The 18369-nt window shown below is 36.8% G+C and overlaps 1 protein-coding gene across 1 annotated transcript in view; it reads left to right on the forward strand.

Annotated features, from left to right (window-relative positions):
- LOC127658142 (integrin alpha-10-like) overlaps nt 1-18223 on the forward strand; it is a 65068-nt gene extending 46845 nt beyond the window's left edge. Inside the window, exons 10-31 of the mRNA XM_052147261.1 lie at nt 2744-2909; nt 3799-3872; nt 3949-4093; nt 4361-4509; nt 4755-4898; nt 5378-5581; nt 8469-8599; nt 9931-10097; nt 10255-10397; nt 10578-10688; nt 10796-10881; nt 11009-11150; nt 11413-11505; nt 11606-11682; nt 12270-12359; nt 14120-14204; nt 15053-15166; nt 15255-15362; nt 16165-16278; nt 16420-16515; nt 17179-17292; nt 18089-18223. Of these exons, the coding sequence (XP_052003221.1) occupies nt 2744-2909; nt 3799-3872; nt 3949-4093; nt 4361-4509; nt 4755-4898; nt 5378-5581; nt 8469-8599; nt 9931-10097; nt 10255-10397; nt 10578-10688; nt 10796-10881; nt 11009-11150; nt 11413-11505; nt 11606-11682; nt 12270-12359; nt 14120-14204; nt 15053-15166; nt 15255-15362; nt 16165-16278; nt 16420-16515; nt 17179-17292; nt 18089-18145 (2610 nt within the window). The 3' untranslated portion in view covers nt 18146-18223. The remainder of the gene's footprint in view (nt 1-2743; nt 2910-3798; nt 3873-3948; nt 4094-4360; nt 4510-4754; nt 4899-5377; nt 5582-8468; nt 8600-9930; nt 10098-10254; nt 10398-10577; nt 10689-10795; nt 10882-11008; nt 11151-11412; nt 11506-11605; nt 11683-12269; nt 12360-14119; nt 14205-15052; nt 15167-15254; nt 15363-16164; nt 16279-16419; nt 16516-17178; nt 17293-18088) is intronic.
- The last annotated feature ends 146 nt before the right edge of the window (nt 18224-18369 follow it).

The raw sequence follows: 18369 nt of genomic DNA on the forward strand, positions 1-18369 counted from the left end.
TATGAACAAAACACGTAAAAAATGACTGAACAGAAATCAATCGACAACTCAAATCTTCCTCCTGGTCCGCATCGACTTAAACTGGGTGCTCGTCTGTGCATAATCAAATGCATCAAGTGAGGCTGATGCTGAGGCAATTGTCATTAGATTTTGTGTCTTTGTCTCGGACAGACGACTTCTCATGGCAGTTTTAATTTAGTTCTGGAGGCTGAAACCAGCGTTTGCCATGTAAAAAGTGGGAGTTGTACACAATAAACATTGAAAACATGCATTTGGAAAAGAGAAAAATCTTGCAGGTGCTTTAATAGCAGAAAGTAATAAAAGGACTCGTTTAGGTTGAAGTGTTTTCTAATTTAAATTAGTTCAATAACTGGGGTGTCTGATATTCGTAAACGATAAGGTAATATTTAAATAAAAGAAATTATAAGACATTCAATGTCTTCACAAATTTGGACAGTTTTTAAATATTTCTTGTTGTTTAATACTCTATTATAATACTTAATTCACATTACTGGTGAAGCAGAAACGTGTGTGGGAAAAAAACTTTGGTGTAGCGTCACTTCATAGATTTTAATGTATTCTGCAGCGCTGACGCGAGTCACGTGAAGCACCCTTAATGCATACAAATATCACTCACTTTTGCACATCAATCATTGTTCTTCACAATCACAAATGTGATGATTATGGTTTCAAAATGGCAAATGTCTCTGAAAAGTGAGGAGTTTGGATTACTGGAATAAATATTATTATTTTTATTTTTTTTATAATTTTCCACAGCACACCTGACATCTTTCACTGCAGACTAGTGTGCCACAGCACAGTGGTTGGGAAACACTGAACTACATTCCCCTCTGGTCTGTTCTTTGAGTTACCACAATAACCATACAATTCTATTATGTGATATTAAGTTGGATGCAAATATTTTGGAAGTTGCATTCAAAACCCTCTTAGCTCCAAAATCTGGGGATCACACAATTCCTCACACCCTCTGGTTTATTCCATCATTCTTCAGGTAATTTTTTGTAAGGCACGTTCATTATCCCAATTGTTCCAGACCTTAAAAAGACAGACCTTGTTCATAAATATGAAAGATGAAAAGTATATTGACTGGACAGTCTGGACCAATCAAATCATCATAACCAGTCAACTGAAGTTTTGTTTGGAAAGTTAAGCGATTTAGGCATATGCTCTTGGAGACTGAACCCTTGATCTGGCACAGATCATTTTCAGGTTGTGTGCTTCCAGTCGATGCACAGAGCTGTGAGTGATATTCTGCTTGCTCTGTGTAGGTCATTTTGTCTCTTGGATGTGTTTCTTTGTTCCTGTGAGCCCTGTATCCCTTCTTTAGTTGATCTATAAGACCATCTGCTCTCATCCATACAGTGTTGGAAGAGGAATTGGCTCTCTGGATGAGAATATCTCTGTTTATGCTCTCTGTCAGACAAGACTTGTGATCAAAAGTCTTGTCTAAATCTTATGAGGAATCAACATTTCTGACTTATTTGAGTCCATTCCTTGTATGGGACAATAGCTTTGTAATAATCATATATACAGTGGGGTGTAAAATCTGAGACCTGTAAATAAACAGAAAGTTTTAGGATCTTGAGAAAGTTAAATCAAAGAAAAGTTTTGACGTAGTAATAATAATAATAATAAAACTATTTCAAGGTCACAAAACAAATGCTAATTTGTGACATTGGCCATGTAAAATTATTTCTTGCTTTCAATGAAGTAAACAAAATTCTCTTAGGAACATTAAATCATGTTGGGATAACATGGATCATCAGCTTTTGCACAAACTTGAGGGGGTCATGCCAGTTTGAATGCATGTATACCAAATACAAAGACATTTTGAAATTCATGTACATTTTTTACTCACATTTTTTATGCTGATAATATAATTGAATAAATGAAAAACTATTGCAAAATTACATTTCTGCTAGTGGTGTCAGATTTTGGAGCCCACTGTATATGCTAACTTTGATATATTGAATATTCACTCATCATTTACTCACCCTCATGCCATCCCAGATTTACATTACATTTACATTTATGCATTTGGCAGACGCTTTTATCCAAAGCAACTTACAGTGCACTTATTGCAGGGACAATCCCCCCGGAACAACCTGGAGTTAAGTGCCTTGCTCAAGGACACAATGGTGGTGGCTGTGGGGTTAGAACCTATGACCTTCTGATTAACAGCCCTGTGCTTTAGCCACTACGCCACCACCACTCACAGATGTTTTTGATTTACTTTTTTCTGCAGAACACAAATTAAGATTTTTAGGAGAATATCTCAGCTCTGTAGTTCCTTACAATGTGAGTGAATTGTGGCCAGAACTTTGAGGCTCTAAAAATTATATAAAGGGAGAATAGATTGTAATCCATAAGACTCCAAGTCTTGCTGAAGTCTTTTTTGCTATAAATCGGGATGGTCAAAGGTGGAGATTTATAGTATAAAAAAAGGGCTTAAATATTGATAGGTTTCTCACCAACACCTATCATATCACTTTTATGTTGACTTTATGTGATTTTAGAGATTCAAAGTTCTGGCCACCATTAATTTGCATTGTATGGACCTACAGAGATATTTTTCAAAAATCTTAATTTGTGTTCTGGAGAAAAAAGAAATTCATATACATATGGGATGGGGTGAGGGTGAGTAATTGGGTGAACTATCCCTTTAAGTATAGTTTAAACCATTTTTTTTCCACCTCACTTTCTCTGTATTTTGCTCTCACAGGTATTAGGTCACTACATCCGCAGACAGCAGGATCCAAAGACTTTTATCAATGAGATTAAGTACATTGCCAGTGACCCTGATGAGAAATACTTCTTCAATGTGACAGATGAAGCAGCACTGAATGATATTGTAGATGCATTGGGGGATCGCATTTTTAGTCTAGAGGGTAAGAGAAAGAACATCCATCCATAATGACCATGGAAAAAACAGATTCCCTTTTCTTGAAAAACAACAGTGACCAGAAGAATGAACAGAAAAATCTGAAGATTTGCTACAAACCCTTCCATTGAGAATATTGATGCTGTTTTGCAACAGGGGACCCAAAAAGTATTTGAATACTTCAGCTACTTAAAAATGGATAAATGCAATTGCATAATAACAAAATATCAAACCAAGTATAATTTATTTTAAAGATACCACAAGCACATTTTTTCCCCCATCGGCTTAGTAGACACAAAGCCACTGTGAATCTTGTGTTTTAAGGAATGGTTATATAAGGCGAGACAAGCAACTATTAGAAAGAGAGGCATGTAAAGGAAAGATGTCACTACAGTAAAACTATTCCTGTTAGAACAGGGTGTTAAGATACCATCTCAATATTGATCAGAGGGAGGAAGGATGGAAGGGAGGAGAGGAATGACCCACAGGAAGAAATGGGCACAGCAGTGTCACCCACAGGATACATAGATTAGATGTACCTAGCCAATGCTATGTAGCAACTGGAATTCACATTGTACTGTATGTATATTTTATTGTACAGACAAATATATTGGGATACCTACCTATATTGCTAAAAACCTGTATCTATTTTTTTTCTGCCATGTTAAGTATGAATTCCTTTTTTAATTGATTTTGTACAATAAGAAAAATGCATAAGATTGGTTTCCAGTACTGTTACAAGTGGACAAATCTAGTGAACTTTTGTGGTCAAGGCAATTAGTTTAAATGTTATCAATGTAAATTATATTGAAAGTTTAAATCGCATTGCATTGTTTGTTCATTAAGACAATTATGTATTCATTTACAGTGTGTAATGCCTTTTTGTGCTTTTGCAGGGACCTTAGGATACAATAAAAGTACCTTTTTAATGGAGATGTCTCAGATTGGTTTTTCAACACACAAGTTGGATGTGAGTTTCCTCATATCATATTGTAGTGTGCTGTATTATTTTGGACTCTATGACATTGTCTTGTGTTGCACTGTAGGATGGCATCTTGTTTGGGATGGTGGGTGCATACGACTGGGAGGGAGGGGTGCTGAAGAAGAGCCCAGAGGGGTGTCTCAAGCCCTCACGAGAAGAGTTTGAGAAGGAGTTTCCACTGGAGCTAAAGAACCATGCAGCCTACCTAGGTAGTGTCTCTCTCAGTTCTCCATTAACACAAGTACATTTTCTTCCTTTGTTCAGCTTTAATATTACATGTACAGTGTTGTATTATGTACAATACTTCACTGAAAAATGGCCTCAAAGTTTCCAGCCAATTGTGTCTTTTTCACTCAAAGTACCAGTAGAATACTGGAACAGTTGTTTTTTTTTAGCAATCTTTATCAATAGAAGAGATATTTATCACTATATAAGCACAATTTGCATGGATTTGTGTGTATATTTATCTGTTGTAGGTTACACTGTGTCCTCAGTGGTGGTAGGTGACTGGAGGAGGTTGTATGTTGCCGGTGCGCCCAGATTCAAACACAAAGGAAAGGTCATTCTGTTTGATCTCACCCCTGTGGGCAATGTCATCATCACACAGGCCCTAAATGGAGAACAGGTGGAGAACTTTTTAATTTTTATATTTACCATGCACTTTCTGAATGCCCACTATTCATTTTATCTTCTATGGATTTTCATCTCTCAGCACTACTTTCAAACTACATTCCTCCTCTCTTACAATTAAGAGGTTATTTTCCCATTAAACAAAAGAAAACTTGCTTTATTTTCTCAGACCCCTCCTATAATGAAAGTGATACTCAAAACAAAATCTAAGACAAAATCTTTTGCTCTCTCGCTGTTCAGATTGGCTCATATTTTGGCAGTGAGGTGTGCGTGGTGGATGTGGATCAGGACGGGATAACAGATATCCTGCTCATAGCAGCTCCCATGTTCTTGGGAGCAGGAAACAAAGAAACAGGCAAAGTCTATATCTACTGTCTGGATGGGGTGAGAACTGGTTTGTGTGAGACGTACAGAGAAATTGTAATTTTCAGAATGTACAGTGGCCACCAATAAGTATTTGGACACTTTTGGAGATTTGAGTCTTATTTTTTTATTTCAATTATGTTTAACCAACTGGTCTCAAGGTGATTTTTTTAGTGGCTTTATGAAGTCTATTTCCCTCAAGTTCACACAATGTCCAAGCAGGTGTCAGATTCCATAGGTGTAGTTCATCACATTAAATATGATCATGTTTGATTTTGATTTTGATTAAGCTTTATTGTCCCGAGGGGAATTTGTCTTGGACATATAATGTTCCACTAATATGTGACAACCAGAAATGTTTTGCTTGAAACGAGTGTTTGTGTTATATTTCTTTAAAACAAATGTGACTTGAATGTGTAGAAATAATTGTAAATCTTTATCTGAAACCTGCTCACCACCTATCTTCTCTCTTTTTTATCTTTCTTTACGTATCTGTTAAGGATGGTTTTGCACCTAATGGTACCCTGCATTCTCAAAAGAAGGCACAGGATGCACGGTTTGGTTACGCCATGACTGTAGCTCCTGACCTAAACCATGACGGATACGCAGACCTCCTCGTGGGAGCTCCACTAGAGGATGACCACCAAGGAGCTCTTTACATCTACCACGGCGATGAATTCTACATAATTCCTCAATACAAACAAGTAAACATGGCACTAAGTAATGTGTACAGTCGCATGAACTTATTTCCCTGATACTGTGGGGTAAAAAGTCTGAGACCATAGGGAAAATATGCTATTTTTTAGGGCCCAAGCACTGAAAGTGCAGAGGCCCTGTTGTTCTTCTAAGGATTATTAGGGCCCAAGCACTGAAAGTACGGAGACCCTATTGTTCTTCTAAGGATAAATCTTCTAAAGATTTTTCAAGATTTTCTGTACTTTTGGGGTACTTAACATGCTTAAAAAGGAATGTTTGCACACACATCAGAGTTGCAGGCCATTGGGGCTGGGCAGAGTTGCAGTGGGAGGCAGTTAGGGGGTGCTCTGTAGCACCACCTAGAAGATGGGCATGTTCGGGGGCTCTTTAGCAAATCCCTTTTGAGCTACCATCACTAAACTTTGTACATATATAGATCTCATCAAGCCAGACAACTTTCTTCCTGACAATCATAAGCTCTGCCCAACATTTTGCATTGTTTGAAAAATGCATGCTCTGGAATTTGAAATACTCCTCCTAGGGATTTCATGTTACAGGTACCAAATGTGAGCGACATCATGCCAAGATATTGATGATGCTAAATGACTAAAAAAATGTATTAGGGCTGTCGATTTAATGCGTTAATAATGTGCGATTTAATTTTACAAAGATTAACGCGTTAAAATTATTTACGCATTTAATCGCAATGCTTTCCTGAGAAATTCCTGAGAAATGCAAGCTTGTAGTACCACCTGTTTACTCCAGAGGACAGTAAGTGAAATTTCAGCTTTGTGAGCAACACACAGTTTATTACAGTGAACAAAACATTAACAACTCTTCAGCAGACACACAACGCAAACGTGCGTTACGTTCTTGCGTTCAAAACACTTGAAGGAGTGCAAATGCGAACCAAGGGATCTCAGCATGTGTTTAAAGATTGAGTATTAAACTATATTTAACTTTACACAGTGACCTAAACATTTTAGTTTTATGACGCAACACACCCGAGACGCGACACAAGCATGTCTGACGCAGGTCGTATGGTCTTTACCTCACAATTATTTAATTAACAACAAGGTTAAGGAGGTGTCCTTTAAACTTACACCGTTTTTACCCAGTCAATCTTTATTTAAGAAACATGCTCCCTGAAATAGATCCACTTTGCTCCTTCTGTAATGCTGTAGATAAATCTGCCCCTCACCTTTTTTGGGAATGTGTCCACGCTGTAGTATTTTGGAGAAAATTTTGTTTGTTTGTACGTACCTCTATTTTAACTAGTTTTTCATTTTATTTGGTTAACTTAAGTTCATATTTTCTGATTAATCTGTTTATTTTTCTTGCCAAGTTTTAAATAAGTGTAAATTTATGTCTATAAAACCCCTATTTGCACTTTTTTGTAAAGACTTAAAATATGATTTAAATAATACCTCCAACAACTCCAAAGCATTGAAAACCATTGCACTATGTAATGCATATGTCTTGGCATTATTGTAATATATATCTGTAGTATTGTGTACTATGTGTAAAAAAAAAAAATTCTGACACAGGTGTACATTGACGGGTCCTTAAACAAGTTTTGTGTCTACGTTTAACACTAGTTGTAACACTAAGCTAAAATACATTTTCATAACTCCTACACTTACTAAAATGGAATAAAAATGCAACTAATTGATTTTAGTTTGACTTTTTGATAGACAGTTTATAATAAAAATTTGAAACTTTTACAACTCGCCTTCTTTATACATGAAAATACAACTTGATAACACTGTGATGACACTGAGAAATTTAACGGTGTGAAACATTTAAATTAAATCATTAACATTGGCAGACATAAATTACTCAAACTAAAATAAACTGGAAAACTTAACTGGAAACTAGAAATACAGACAAAAATGATCACATTTATGCTGCTATTATGGGTCACGGTCATAGCGCCACCAACTGGCAGCAGGAAGTATGCCACTTTTAACAGACTTTGAAATAGCCTTCTTGTGTTTACATGAATTACTGATGTAAAATTGTAAAGGAATATTTTATATCTGAAATAATGTTGCCATGGCAACACATTGATAGTTATTGTTCATTTCTTCCTATATTTTTGAAGCACTTGACATTTCATGAAATTTTGCAAACACATCATAGTCGTTGGCCTTTAGGGCTTGTTCACACGTGGGTGTGGGGGGCTTTTAAAATGCACATGTAAGACTGCCTCTGTAGCACCCCCATTTTCACCTACAGTCACCAAAATTGGTACATATACATAGTTCTCATCAAGCCGGACAACTTTCATGATTCCAGTTATTAGCTCCGCCCAACAAGAAGTCGGACATTTTTTTTTATTTTTTATATTGCAGTCTCTGAACTTTTAAAAACTCCTCCTAGGGGATTCATGAGACCGTCACCACATTTAGGAAATATTATGCCAAGACATTGATGATGCTAAATTGTGATCAGATTTTTTTATATATCAAACAGTGTTGACATGTCAAGGCATTAAATTAATGGCAAAAATGAGAAACAGGAAGTGTCTCATATCTTCTGTGTGCTATGTGTGATTTAGATCAAAATTGAGATGTATGTTTAGTCTTGGGTCTAATCACATGGATGTGACTATTTTTGGTCACGGTCATAGCACCACCACCTAGCAGCAGAATGTGTGGCTCTTATAACAGACTAACAGTCCTCTTATATATTTTTTTAATTGTTTCAAATTTGTTTAGAATAATGTAAAATGCCAAATGCATGTCCACCTTGCATTGTTTTCTGAAAGCCACCGGATGGAAATGGACCCATGGTGCTTGGGCCCATCATTGCTGCTTGCAGACTTTTGGGCGCCAATATATAGTACTTTTAATTTATGCTTACCACTACATATATCTCCCTCTCTTTTTCTAGCGTATTCCAGGCTCCTCTCTCTCAGTGGGGCTGCAGTATTTCGGCCGTAGCTTGAGCGCTCTGCTAGATCTGGATGGGGATGATTTACTGGATTTGTCTGTGGGAGCACAGGGCACAGCAGTGCTGCTAAGGTATTCATGAATCTTACAGTGCTGTGTTTTTCTATGCATCATAAAAACAGCAGGAAACTCAGGTTTGATTTGACTCGTGGTCATCACCTTTGCTGTTCTCTCCTCCAGTGTTACTCTTGTTAAAGAGAGTTCACCCAAAAAATTTTCTCATTTCTCATTTTCTTGCAAATATATATGACTTAATTTTTTTTGCTGACCACAAATTAATATTTCTTTGAGAAATATCTCAGCTCTCTAGGTCAATAAAAATGGAATGGTGAACAAAACTTTGAAGCTCCAAAAACCACATAAAGTCATCATAAAAGTTATTCATACGATTCATACGTGGTTAAATACATGTATTGAAAAGAGATATGACTGGTGTTGGTGAAAAACAGATCAATATTTAAGTCATTTTTTCGTTTCAGGTGTTCAGAATCGGTTCTTTCATTTGGGAGTCAATAACTCCATTTGTTGTGGACTTTGTTTTTTTAAACTTTGCAGACTTTTTACATTCACAAACAGCTTTATAACACTACATGAAAGGTAATATTTGAAAAAACATAATGGGTGCTCTTTAAATATTGATCTGTTTCTCACCCACGCTTATTATATTGCTTCTGAAGACATGGATTTAACCACTGGAGTCTTATGAATTACTTTTATGCTGCCGTTATGTGCTTTTTGGAAATTCAAAGTTCTGGACCTACAAAAATTGTGTTCAGCAGAAGAAAGAAAGTCATACACATCTGGGATGGCAAGTGGGAAGTGAGTTAATGACGAGACAATTTTCATTTTTAGATGAATTATCCCTTTAACGTAAACAAAAATGTAAACTTAATGAGTACATTTTTGTTAACTGTGATAAAAATAATTAAAAACGATGTAATTATACATTACAAAAAATGTAATGTGTAATTCATTTTTAACACTAGTTGTAACACTAAGCTAAAATACATTTTCATAACTCCTACACTTACTAAAATGGAATAAAAATGCAACTAATTGATTTTAGTTTTACTTTTTGATAGACAGTTTATAATAAAAATTTGAAACTTTTACAACTCGCCTTCTTTATACATGAAAATACAACTTGATAACACTGTGATGACACTGAGAAATTTAACAGTGTGAAACATTTAAATTAAATCATTAACATTGGCAGACCTAAATTACTCAAACTAAAATAAACTGGAAAACTAACCTGGAAACTAGAAATACAGACAAAAATAAAACTAACAGTCATAGAGTGAAAAAAACAAATGAAAAAAAAAACCTAAATTGAAAGCACAAATGGAAAATAAAATAGTAGTAACCCTGTTCCCCTCCTGACCTCTCTCTCCACTCTGCAGGTCACGCAGTATAGTCCAGATCAACGTGAGCATGTTATTCAAGCCACAAACCATAAATGTGATCCAGAAGAACTGCCACAGGGCTGGCCGAGACTCGGCATGCCTTAATGCCACGGTTTGCTTCTCGGCCCTGTCTCGCTCTCCTAGCTCTTATGGCACATATTTTGGTAAAACAAATAAAACTCATACAACCAACCTACCTTTAACACTTGGAACATTTTATTCTATTGCTGCACCCAGACAGTAAATTCCTCTCATACATGTTAACTGTATTAATATTAAATCTGATAAATGTCCAACTACCACTCCTGCTTATTAATAAAGATATGCAGATGTGGGCCATGCTGGATGACAGAAAGATCTCGGCTCGTGCTCTGTTTGACTACAACTCCCAAAGGCAGACCCAGATGGGCGTCAGCATTCGTGTTGGATATCCCATGTGCTACACGCTTCCATTTCATGTTTTTGTGAGTCTACAATTGAAGACAAAAAGAGCTTATCCAACCTGAAGTACAAAACTAATTGTTTAGGTCCTCTCAGCTGTCTCCATTTTCAATATAGAATTGATGAACTTCCATTTTTCCTAATTATTTTAGTAAAATAATTCCTCACATTTAGTTTTTTAACACATCCTTTATAACCCCTAGGACACAGCTGATTACATTCGGCCAATCATCTTCACCCTGCGCTTTAAACTCAATGACACAGAGATTGGCCCAGTTCTAGACGAGGGCTGGCCAACAACAGTCAAGAAGTCTGTGAGTGCAGTACTGCTTCAGTTCCTCCATGTTGAATCAAAGAATGTAAATTAATGAGAAATGTAAAAAATTTCTGTTTCAGATGGTCTCTGTTTTACCTGTTTCAGATCCCATTCTTTAAAGACTGTGGGGAGGATGATGTGTGTGTCACCGATCTGACTCTACAGGCCCATATGGACAATCGTGGAACTAGGTAACCTAACAATGCCTAGTAGAAACAATGCAAGTACTAAAGATATTAATAATATCATTCAATTTGCAGCGTGAGTGATAAAAAAATTTAAATGATGCATAAGTATTGCTGTTATCAATGCATGCAGGCAGCAACCGTATGTGATACGCAGCCCTCGACGACGGCTGGCAGTAGAGGTGCAGCTACAAAACCGGCTAGAAAATGCTTATAACACCAGTCTTACTCTTTATTACTCTAAAAACCTGCACTTCAGCAGCCTGAGTATACGGGTACCAACACAATCTCTCCCCTTAACCCATAAACACATGCACAAACACACAGCATATTACACATTAGAAGTTGTCTTGAATCTGGTAATGTGATTCTCTCATGACAAATACGCAATTATATTTGACAGTTTACAAGTAAAGCACAGTATATTGAAGTATATTAAAAGCACAGTATAATTGCCTGTCCAATGAATCACACACTCTCTTGCTTCTTCATTTCCCTTTAGATATTATCTTTCTCCCCCCTTTTATTTCTTTTTAGGAAGATGCCCAGTTTAAGATTGAATGTACAGCTCTGAGCTCAAACAGTCACTCCTGTAATGTCAGTTACCCAGTGTTCCGCTCTCAGTCAAAGGTAAGAAAAGTTTGCTTTGTCATTAGGATTCATTTAAACATCCATTGAGTCTATTTTTGCACTGACCAGTGACTCTCCCAATGGCTTTGCTTTTTCTCAGGTGAATTTCATGCTGGAATTTGAGTTCAGTTGTACATCTATCATCAGTAAGGTGCAGATGAAACTTGTTGCTTCCAGGTACACACACACACATTAGCAGATGGTACTACCAGTACACCAGCATCTTAATACAATTTCAGTTTCATCTTAATGCATTTTCAAATGTACATTTACAGTTTGTTATACAAAAAAAAAAAAGTATATTTTTTTATTAGTTTACTAAAACGGTCATATCCACCTTTTTCCTGATTGCGGAAGTGTTCAATGAATCATAAAAAAGTTTCCACTTTCTAGTCTCCAGTGTTTTTCACTTTCATCTGCATATGTTTTAGTGGATAATCTAAGGGTTAGTCTATTAAATTTGTAAAAAATGCCAAATGAAAAAAACTTTGCCGATATTTTACAGAGTCGCGATTACTGATGATGATGATTTAAGGTAGACTGTAAAGAAATGTTTTGATAGGTAACCAGAAGAATGTGCTTCATGTGGTAACACTTACACTAAATGTTTTTATTTAAGTAAACAATTGTATTCAATCTGATGAAATCAAACTGACAAATTAGGTTACACCAAATAAAGTCATTTTTACAACAGCACTCTCTCTCTCTCATGCGATATTGCTTAAAGGTGCACTGAGTGTGTGTTTATGTGTGTGTTGCCACAGTGACAGTAAGGAGAGTGAAGACACTCTGTCGGACAACATTGTTCAGTTACAGAGTGTTGTTCAGTATGAGCCTGATCTCTTTATCACAAGGTGAGTCATGCCAAAATTACACAAAATTTGAAGTAGTAACATAATCTTTTAGATTTCACCTTTAAGGTAATCTAATCTGATTACGTTTGCATTACATATTGCATACTCTAATCAAAATCTAAACATTTGGCCCTTTCCCACATACAGTTCTGGGACTTTTCCCTTACAAAATTTCTAGATGAGAACTCTTAAGCGGAAAGGGACACCGAGAAAATGTTTCCCCAATTGCATTCCGACCACAAAAGTAACCCTCGTACTACCCTCATCTAGTATCGATAATTTAGCTTGTGACGTTATTTGCACCAGATTCAATAGCAACGACAACAAAATCAACAACACTGACGGAAGATGCTGGGATCAGAGAAACACTTTTGTTTGTTCAGGGCTATTCTATATGACCTTTGGCTGCATCAGAAAACGTAGGCAACTGCCTAATCAGTTAATGAATTAAACAACAGCATTTTTGGATGGATGGAACTCTGAATAGTTTAAAAAGCACCTTATTTCATCCAACATTTATCCATCCTTATATACAGCATCCGAAGGCAACATTTTCCAGTTTTCAGAAAATGTCTTCAGGTTACAGTTGAAACTGGGCTCATGAGTTGCGCGTGCGGTGTCCCTAAAGCCAGAGTGAGAGATTAGACGAGGCGGCGGAGGCGCTTTTAAACCACACAACACATGCTGAACTCAGCAGACAACATGTTGAAAATGCACTATAAACCTAATTATCTACACAGTCTTTTAAAATAAAGGCTTTGATGACTCAACATAAACCACTTTAATGAAATACTCTCTCACTGTCTTAAAAAAGATGTCTTGATGCAAGTTAACAATGCAGTATCAGCCACACAAAAAAGTTCCCTCATGTAAAATAGATTTTAATGACTGTTTAGTGTATAATAAAGTTAAATGACCCACTCTCGATTAACATCTGACTATTTTTCCTTCATCCCAAGAAAATATTATGTAGTAAAACTCAAAATGTGTTTCCCGATGAAGTCATACACACACAAGTGAAACATGCAATTCTCTTTGGATACTTTGTTTGTTATATGTTATTTCTGTTAGCACAACCCTCTGAGTAGAAGGCTAGCAGCTAGTTTGTTTACTAATGGCGGGCGTGGACTCCTCACTTTCTCAATGATTTGTGTGTCATATGTTTTTGACCATTCGCATGCTACAGCACCTCCCACGGTCCCACAGTCCCAATAAACCCCAAAAGTATCTACTTCGGAGTAGGAGCTAAAAATTTCTTCTAAAACGACTTTGAGGAACTATGGTTCCCCAGGTGCAAAAATGACGAAAACAATAATCCCGGACAAAAGTACATTTTTACATTTATGCATTTGGCAGACGCTTTTATCCAAAGCAACTTACAGTGCACTTATTACAGGGACAATCCCCCCAGAGCAACCTGGAGTTAAGTGCCTTGCTCAAGGACACAATGGTGGTGGCTGTGGGGTTAGAACCAGCGACCTTCTGATTACAAGTTTACCAGTTATGTGCTTTAGACCACTACACCACCACCACTCCAGTGGGCTCAGAAAGCTCTTTTAAAATTTAGGAGACAATCAGTAAATTACAAAATAGTTATTGACGTTGGCAGGTTGGTAATTGAATCAAGAATTTAATCCATAAATAGTTACTGTAATATGATTATACATTTATTAAATGTAATATAATAATTATAATAATTAAGAACCCAATTTTTGTTGTCTAATTATGTGCCTTTCCTGTTTTGGTTCAATCCACTACAGTGACTCCAACTTAAACCGCTATGAGGTCCACCCGACCAGGACTGTGTCAGAGGGAACCGGGCCCGAGTTCTACACACATTTCAGGGTGGGTTTATGTAAACATGACTGATAAGTGTGTGTGTGTGTGTGTGTGTGTGTGTGTGTGAGCGTGTATTTATCACTTTGTGGGGACCAAATGTCCCCATAAGGATAGTAAAACCCGAAATGTTTGACCTTGTGGGGACATTTTGTCGGTCCCCATGAGGAAAACAGCTTATAAATCATACTAAATTATGTTTTTTGAAAATGTAAAAATGTAGAAAGTTTTCTGTGAGGGTTAGGTTTAGGGGTAGGGTTAGGTTTAGGGGATAGAATATAAAGTTTGTACAGTATAAAAACCATTATGTCTATGGAAAGTCCCCATAAAACATGGAAACACAACTGTGTGTGTGTGTGTGTGTGTGTGTGTGTGTGTGTGTGTGTGTGTGTGTGTGTGTGTGTGTGTGTGTGTGTGTGTGTGTGTGTGTGTGTGTGAGCGTGTATTTATCACTTTGTGGGGACCAAATGTCCCCATAAGGATAGTAAAACCCGAAATGTTTGACCTTGTGGGGACATTTTGTCGGTCCCCATGAGGAAAACAGCTTATAAATCATACTAAATTATGTTTTTTGAAAATGTAAAAATGCAGAATGTTTTCTGTGAGGGTTAGGTTTAGGGGTAGGGTTAGGTTTAGGGGATAGAATATAAAGTTTGTACTGTATAAAAACCATTATGTCTATGGAAAGTCCCCATAAAACATGGAAACACAACATGTGTGTGTGTGTGTGTGTGTGTGTGTGTGTGTGTGTGTGTGTGTGTGTGTGTGTGTGTGTGTGTGTGTGTGTGTGTGTGTGTGTGTGTGTGTGTGTGTGAAAATCCAATGACTTCATTCAAATATGTGTTTCTTGTTATCAGGTGCAGAATTTAGGTTGTTACGTGGTCAGTAATCTGAAGCTTACTGTCAATTTGCCATCAGCAGCTTCAGGAGACAGAGTTTTCGCGACTGTGGTTGATGCTTTCTCTCACAATGTTAGTATCACTGTGTATTCCTACTGTAATTCCTGTGCATATTTACGTTCCTGTTAAGTTGACATTTTATGTCTATCTGTTTGTGCAGGCTTCAGGTGTAAACTGTAGTATAGTCAGTGATCTCTCTAAGCTGAAGGCTAGTCAGAGACATGTTCGTCCACTTCACCCAGAGGACATGAAGAAAACTGAACTATTGGTGAGAACACAAACCCTCATAGGCCAATGACACTTACAGGAGTAAGAGTAACAGTCAATACTGTGTGAAATTCTCTTTAAATTCTGTTGGGCAGTCAAAGTTGGCCAAAACTCATTGGGGGACCACCTTAAAAAACTTGGGTGGTGCATTGTCCACACATTGCAGTTACTGTACATACATAAAAGAATGACTATACATAAATGGACATTATAACAATAATCAAAAAGTACAAATAATGTACAGGTTCTAAATGTGCAAGTTAGAAAATTACAATGTGTTGAATATACATGTGTGTATATTCAAAGTAAGTACTGTCATGTACTTAAAGTAAGTACTGTCATGATGAATAACGTATTGCTACAGCCTTGTATAGTAGCAATACGTTATTCATCATGACAGTACTTACTTTAAGCCTAACCCCCATTTAAAAAAGTTAACCTAACAACTTCATGTGGTAACATCTAAATTAACTGGATTAAGTCAAAATTATTCACATCACAGTGACACTTTACAATGTTCCATTCATTAGCATTCGTTAATGCATTAGTTATCATGAACTAACTATTAACTATATTTTTGATAGCCATTATTAATCTTTGTTAATGTTACTGCATATAAATAAAATTTTTAATTGTTAGCTCATGTTACCTCATATTGCATTAACTAATATTATCATATACAACTTTTCTTTTTTTTTTTTTAATGTATTACTATTTGTTGAAATGAACATTAACCTAGATTAATACATGCTGTAAAAGTATTGTTCATTGTAGTTCATGTTAACTTATGTTAACTAATGTAGAATTGCAGTTCCTCATGGTGTGTGGAGGTTGTGTGTCTAGTGCAGCAGCTATTGAAGGGAGAGACCGCTCTGATTCGCATCACGAGAAGAATACACGACAGTTTCTTTAGACAGGTAGGTGTATATCTCACACACAGATTGACATGCACTTGAGTACGCACAGCCAAATAGTAACAGATCAAAAAGGACAGTACACACAAAACTGCACAATGTCTTTACTTGGAATCTGTTTGTGTACCATTGTGTTTGTGTCAGGCCAAGTTTAAAGCAGTGATGATTGTGGGCTCTTTCCAGCTGTCTGCTCAGGAGTCCAGCTTGATTTCAATGGGAAATGCTGCCCTCTTGAGGGAGGTGAGAGAACTAAACAGTAATAAATTCATAAACCGCTGAAGGACTTTACACACTACATGGCCAAAAGTGTGTGGAAACCCACTTTAATGATGAGTTTGGCTATTTCAGCTATGCCCAAAGCCAACAGGTGCATATATTCAATGTATAAGAATACATATATTCAATGTAATACTGTCACAGTTTGCGGCCAGTAAATTGTTTACAGAATTTGTTGTGGAAGAACTTGACTGGCCTACACATAGCCTAGACCTGAACACCACTGAACGACAATTGCAAGTCAGATCCAGTGCCTGACCTCACTGATGGTCTTGTGTTTAAATGGAAGCAAATCCCCACAGCCATTTTCAACATCTAGTTGAAAGCCTTCCTAGAAGAGCAGAAGCTGTTAAAGTATGGAACGCCAACTCTACAGTATATTAATTACCATGGTTTTGAAATCAAGTGTTAAACAAGCACATATAGGTTTAGTCTCCACATACTTTTGGCCATGTTGAGTATATAGCATACATAAAATGATGAATACACATTATTAATGTATTTTCTGCAGTTAGCTGTGCTTTTTTAAATTGTATCTTTTAGTAACACCAAGACAGACAGGTTTGTTGACACAAAAATGTATTCCTTCCAACTCCATACTCTCCTGCTGTCTCTCTCTCGGTGTAGACTGTTTTAGAAGTTCTGAAAGGGCGGTCAATCCCGATCTCTCTCTGGATTCTCATTGGTAGCATCATTGGAGGACTGCTGCTTCTAGCACTCTTAGTGTTCATCCTTTGGAAGGTATGGTACACAACAAAACTTTATACATAGGCAGATGTAAATTTACATGGTGTACTACTCGTGACTTAACACAAACTAACAGCACATGACAAGTAATTCTGTGTGGGTGTCATTAAAGGTATAGTTCACCCAAAAATCTCTCATAATTTTCTCACCCTCATGCCATCCCAAATGTGTATGACTTTCTTTCGTCAGCAGAACACAAAGGTTTTTAGAAAATATCTCAGCTCTATAGGTCCATACAATGCAAGTGAATGGTGGCCAGACATTTGTAGCTCCAAAAATCACATAAAAGTAATTAATTTGACTGTGTTTAATCCATATCTTCATAATAGGAGTGGGTGAGAAACAGAGCAATATTTAGGTCCTTTTTTACTCTAAATCCCCACTTTAACTTAAAATTTCAGATGTGAAATTGAAACTAAACATGAGACTTTCAAATGTAAAAGTGGATCTTTAGAGTAAAATAAGGGCCTAAATATGGATTTGTTTCTCACCCATAGCTATTATATAGCTTCTAAAGATATGGATTAGTTTTGTTTGCGTTATATGATTTTTGGAGCTACAAAGGTCTGGTCACCATTCACTTGCATGTTATGGACCTACAGAGCTGAAATATTGTCCTAAAAAATTTTGTTTGTGTTCTGCTTAAGTCACACACATCTGAGATGGCATGAGGGTGAGTAAATGATGAGAGAATTGTCATTTTTGGGTGAACTATCCCTCTAACTACAAATACATCAGAGCAGACAGTCTTTTTTGGCTTATAAGCACTGTGTTGGTTGTTTCTGAACAGTTGGGCTTTTTCACGAGGAAACAGAGGAAGGATGAGGATGGGAAGGATGACAACTGAGCTCTAAAATCACTGCAGCTGATTTCCTTTACAATCAGAAAATGTGCCTTTTGCAGCGATTACTTTCTCTTTGAGACATGACTCTTCTGCTCCAGAAGCACAGATGATCCATAATCAGGCTCAGACCGAATCTGTGGATTTTTTACCTTATCTGTGCTGATTTTAGGGGAAGACCTGCAGAATGTTTTTAAACATGGTATAATGTCTTAAATGGACAATTTTAT

This window comes from Xyrauchen texanus, chromosome 17 (assembly GCF_025860055.1).
Source record: "Xyrauchen texanus isolate HMW12.3.18 chromosome 17, RBS_HiC_50CHRs, whole genome shotgun sequence".
NCBI classification, from domain to species: domain Eukaryota; kingdom Metazoa; phylum Chordata; class Actinopteri; order Cypriniformes; family Catostomidae; genus Xyrauchen; species Xyrauchen texanus.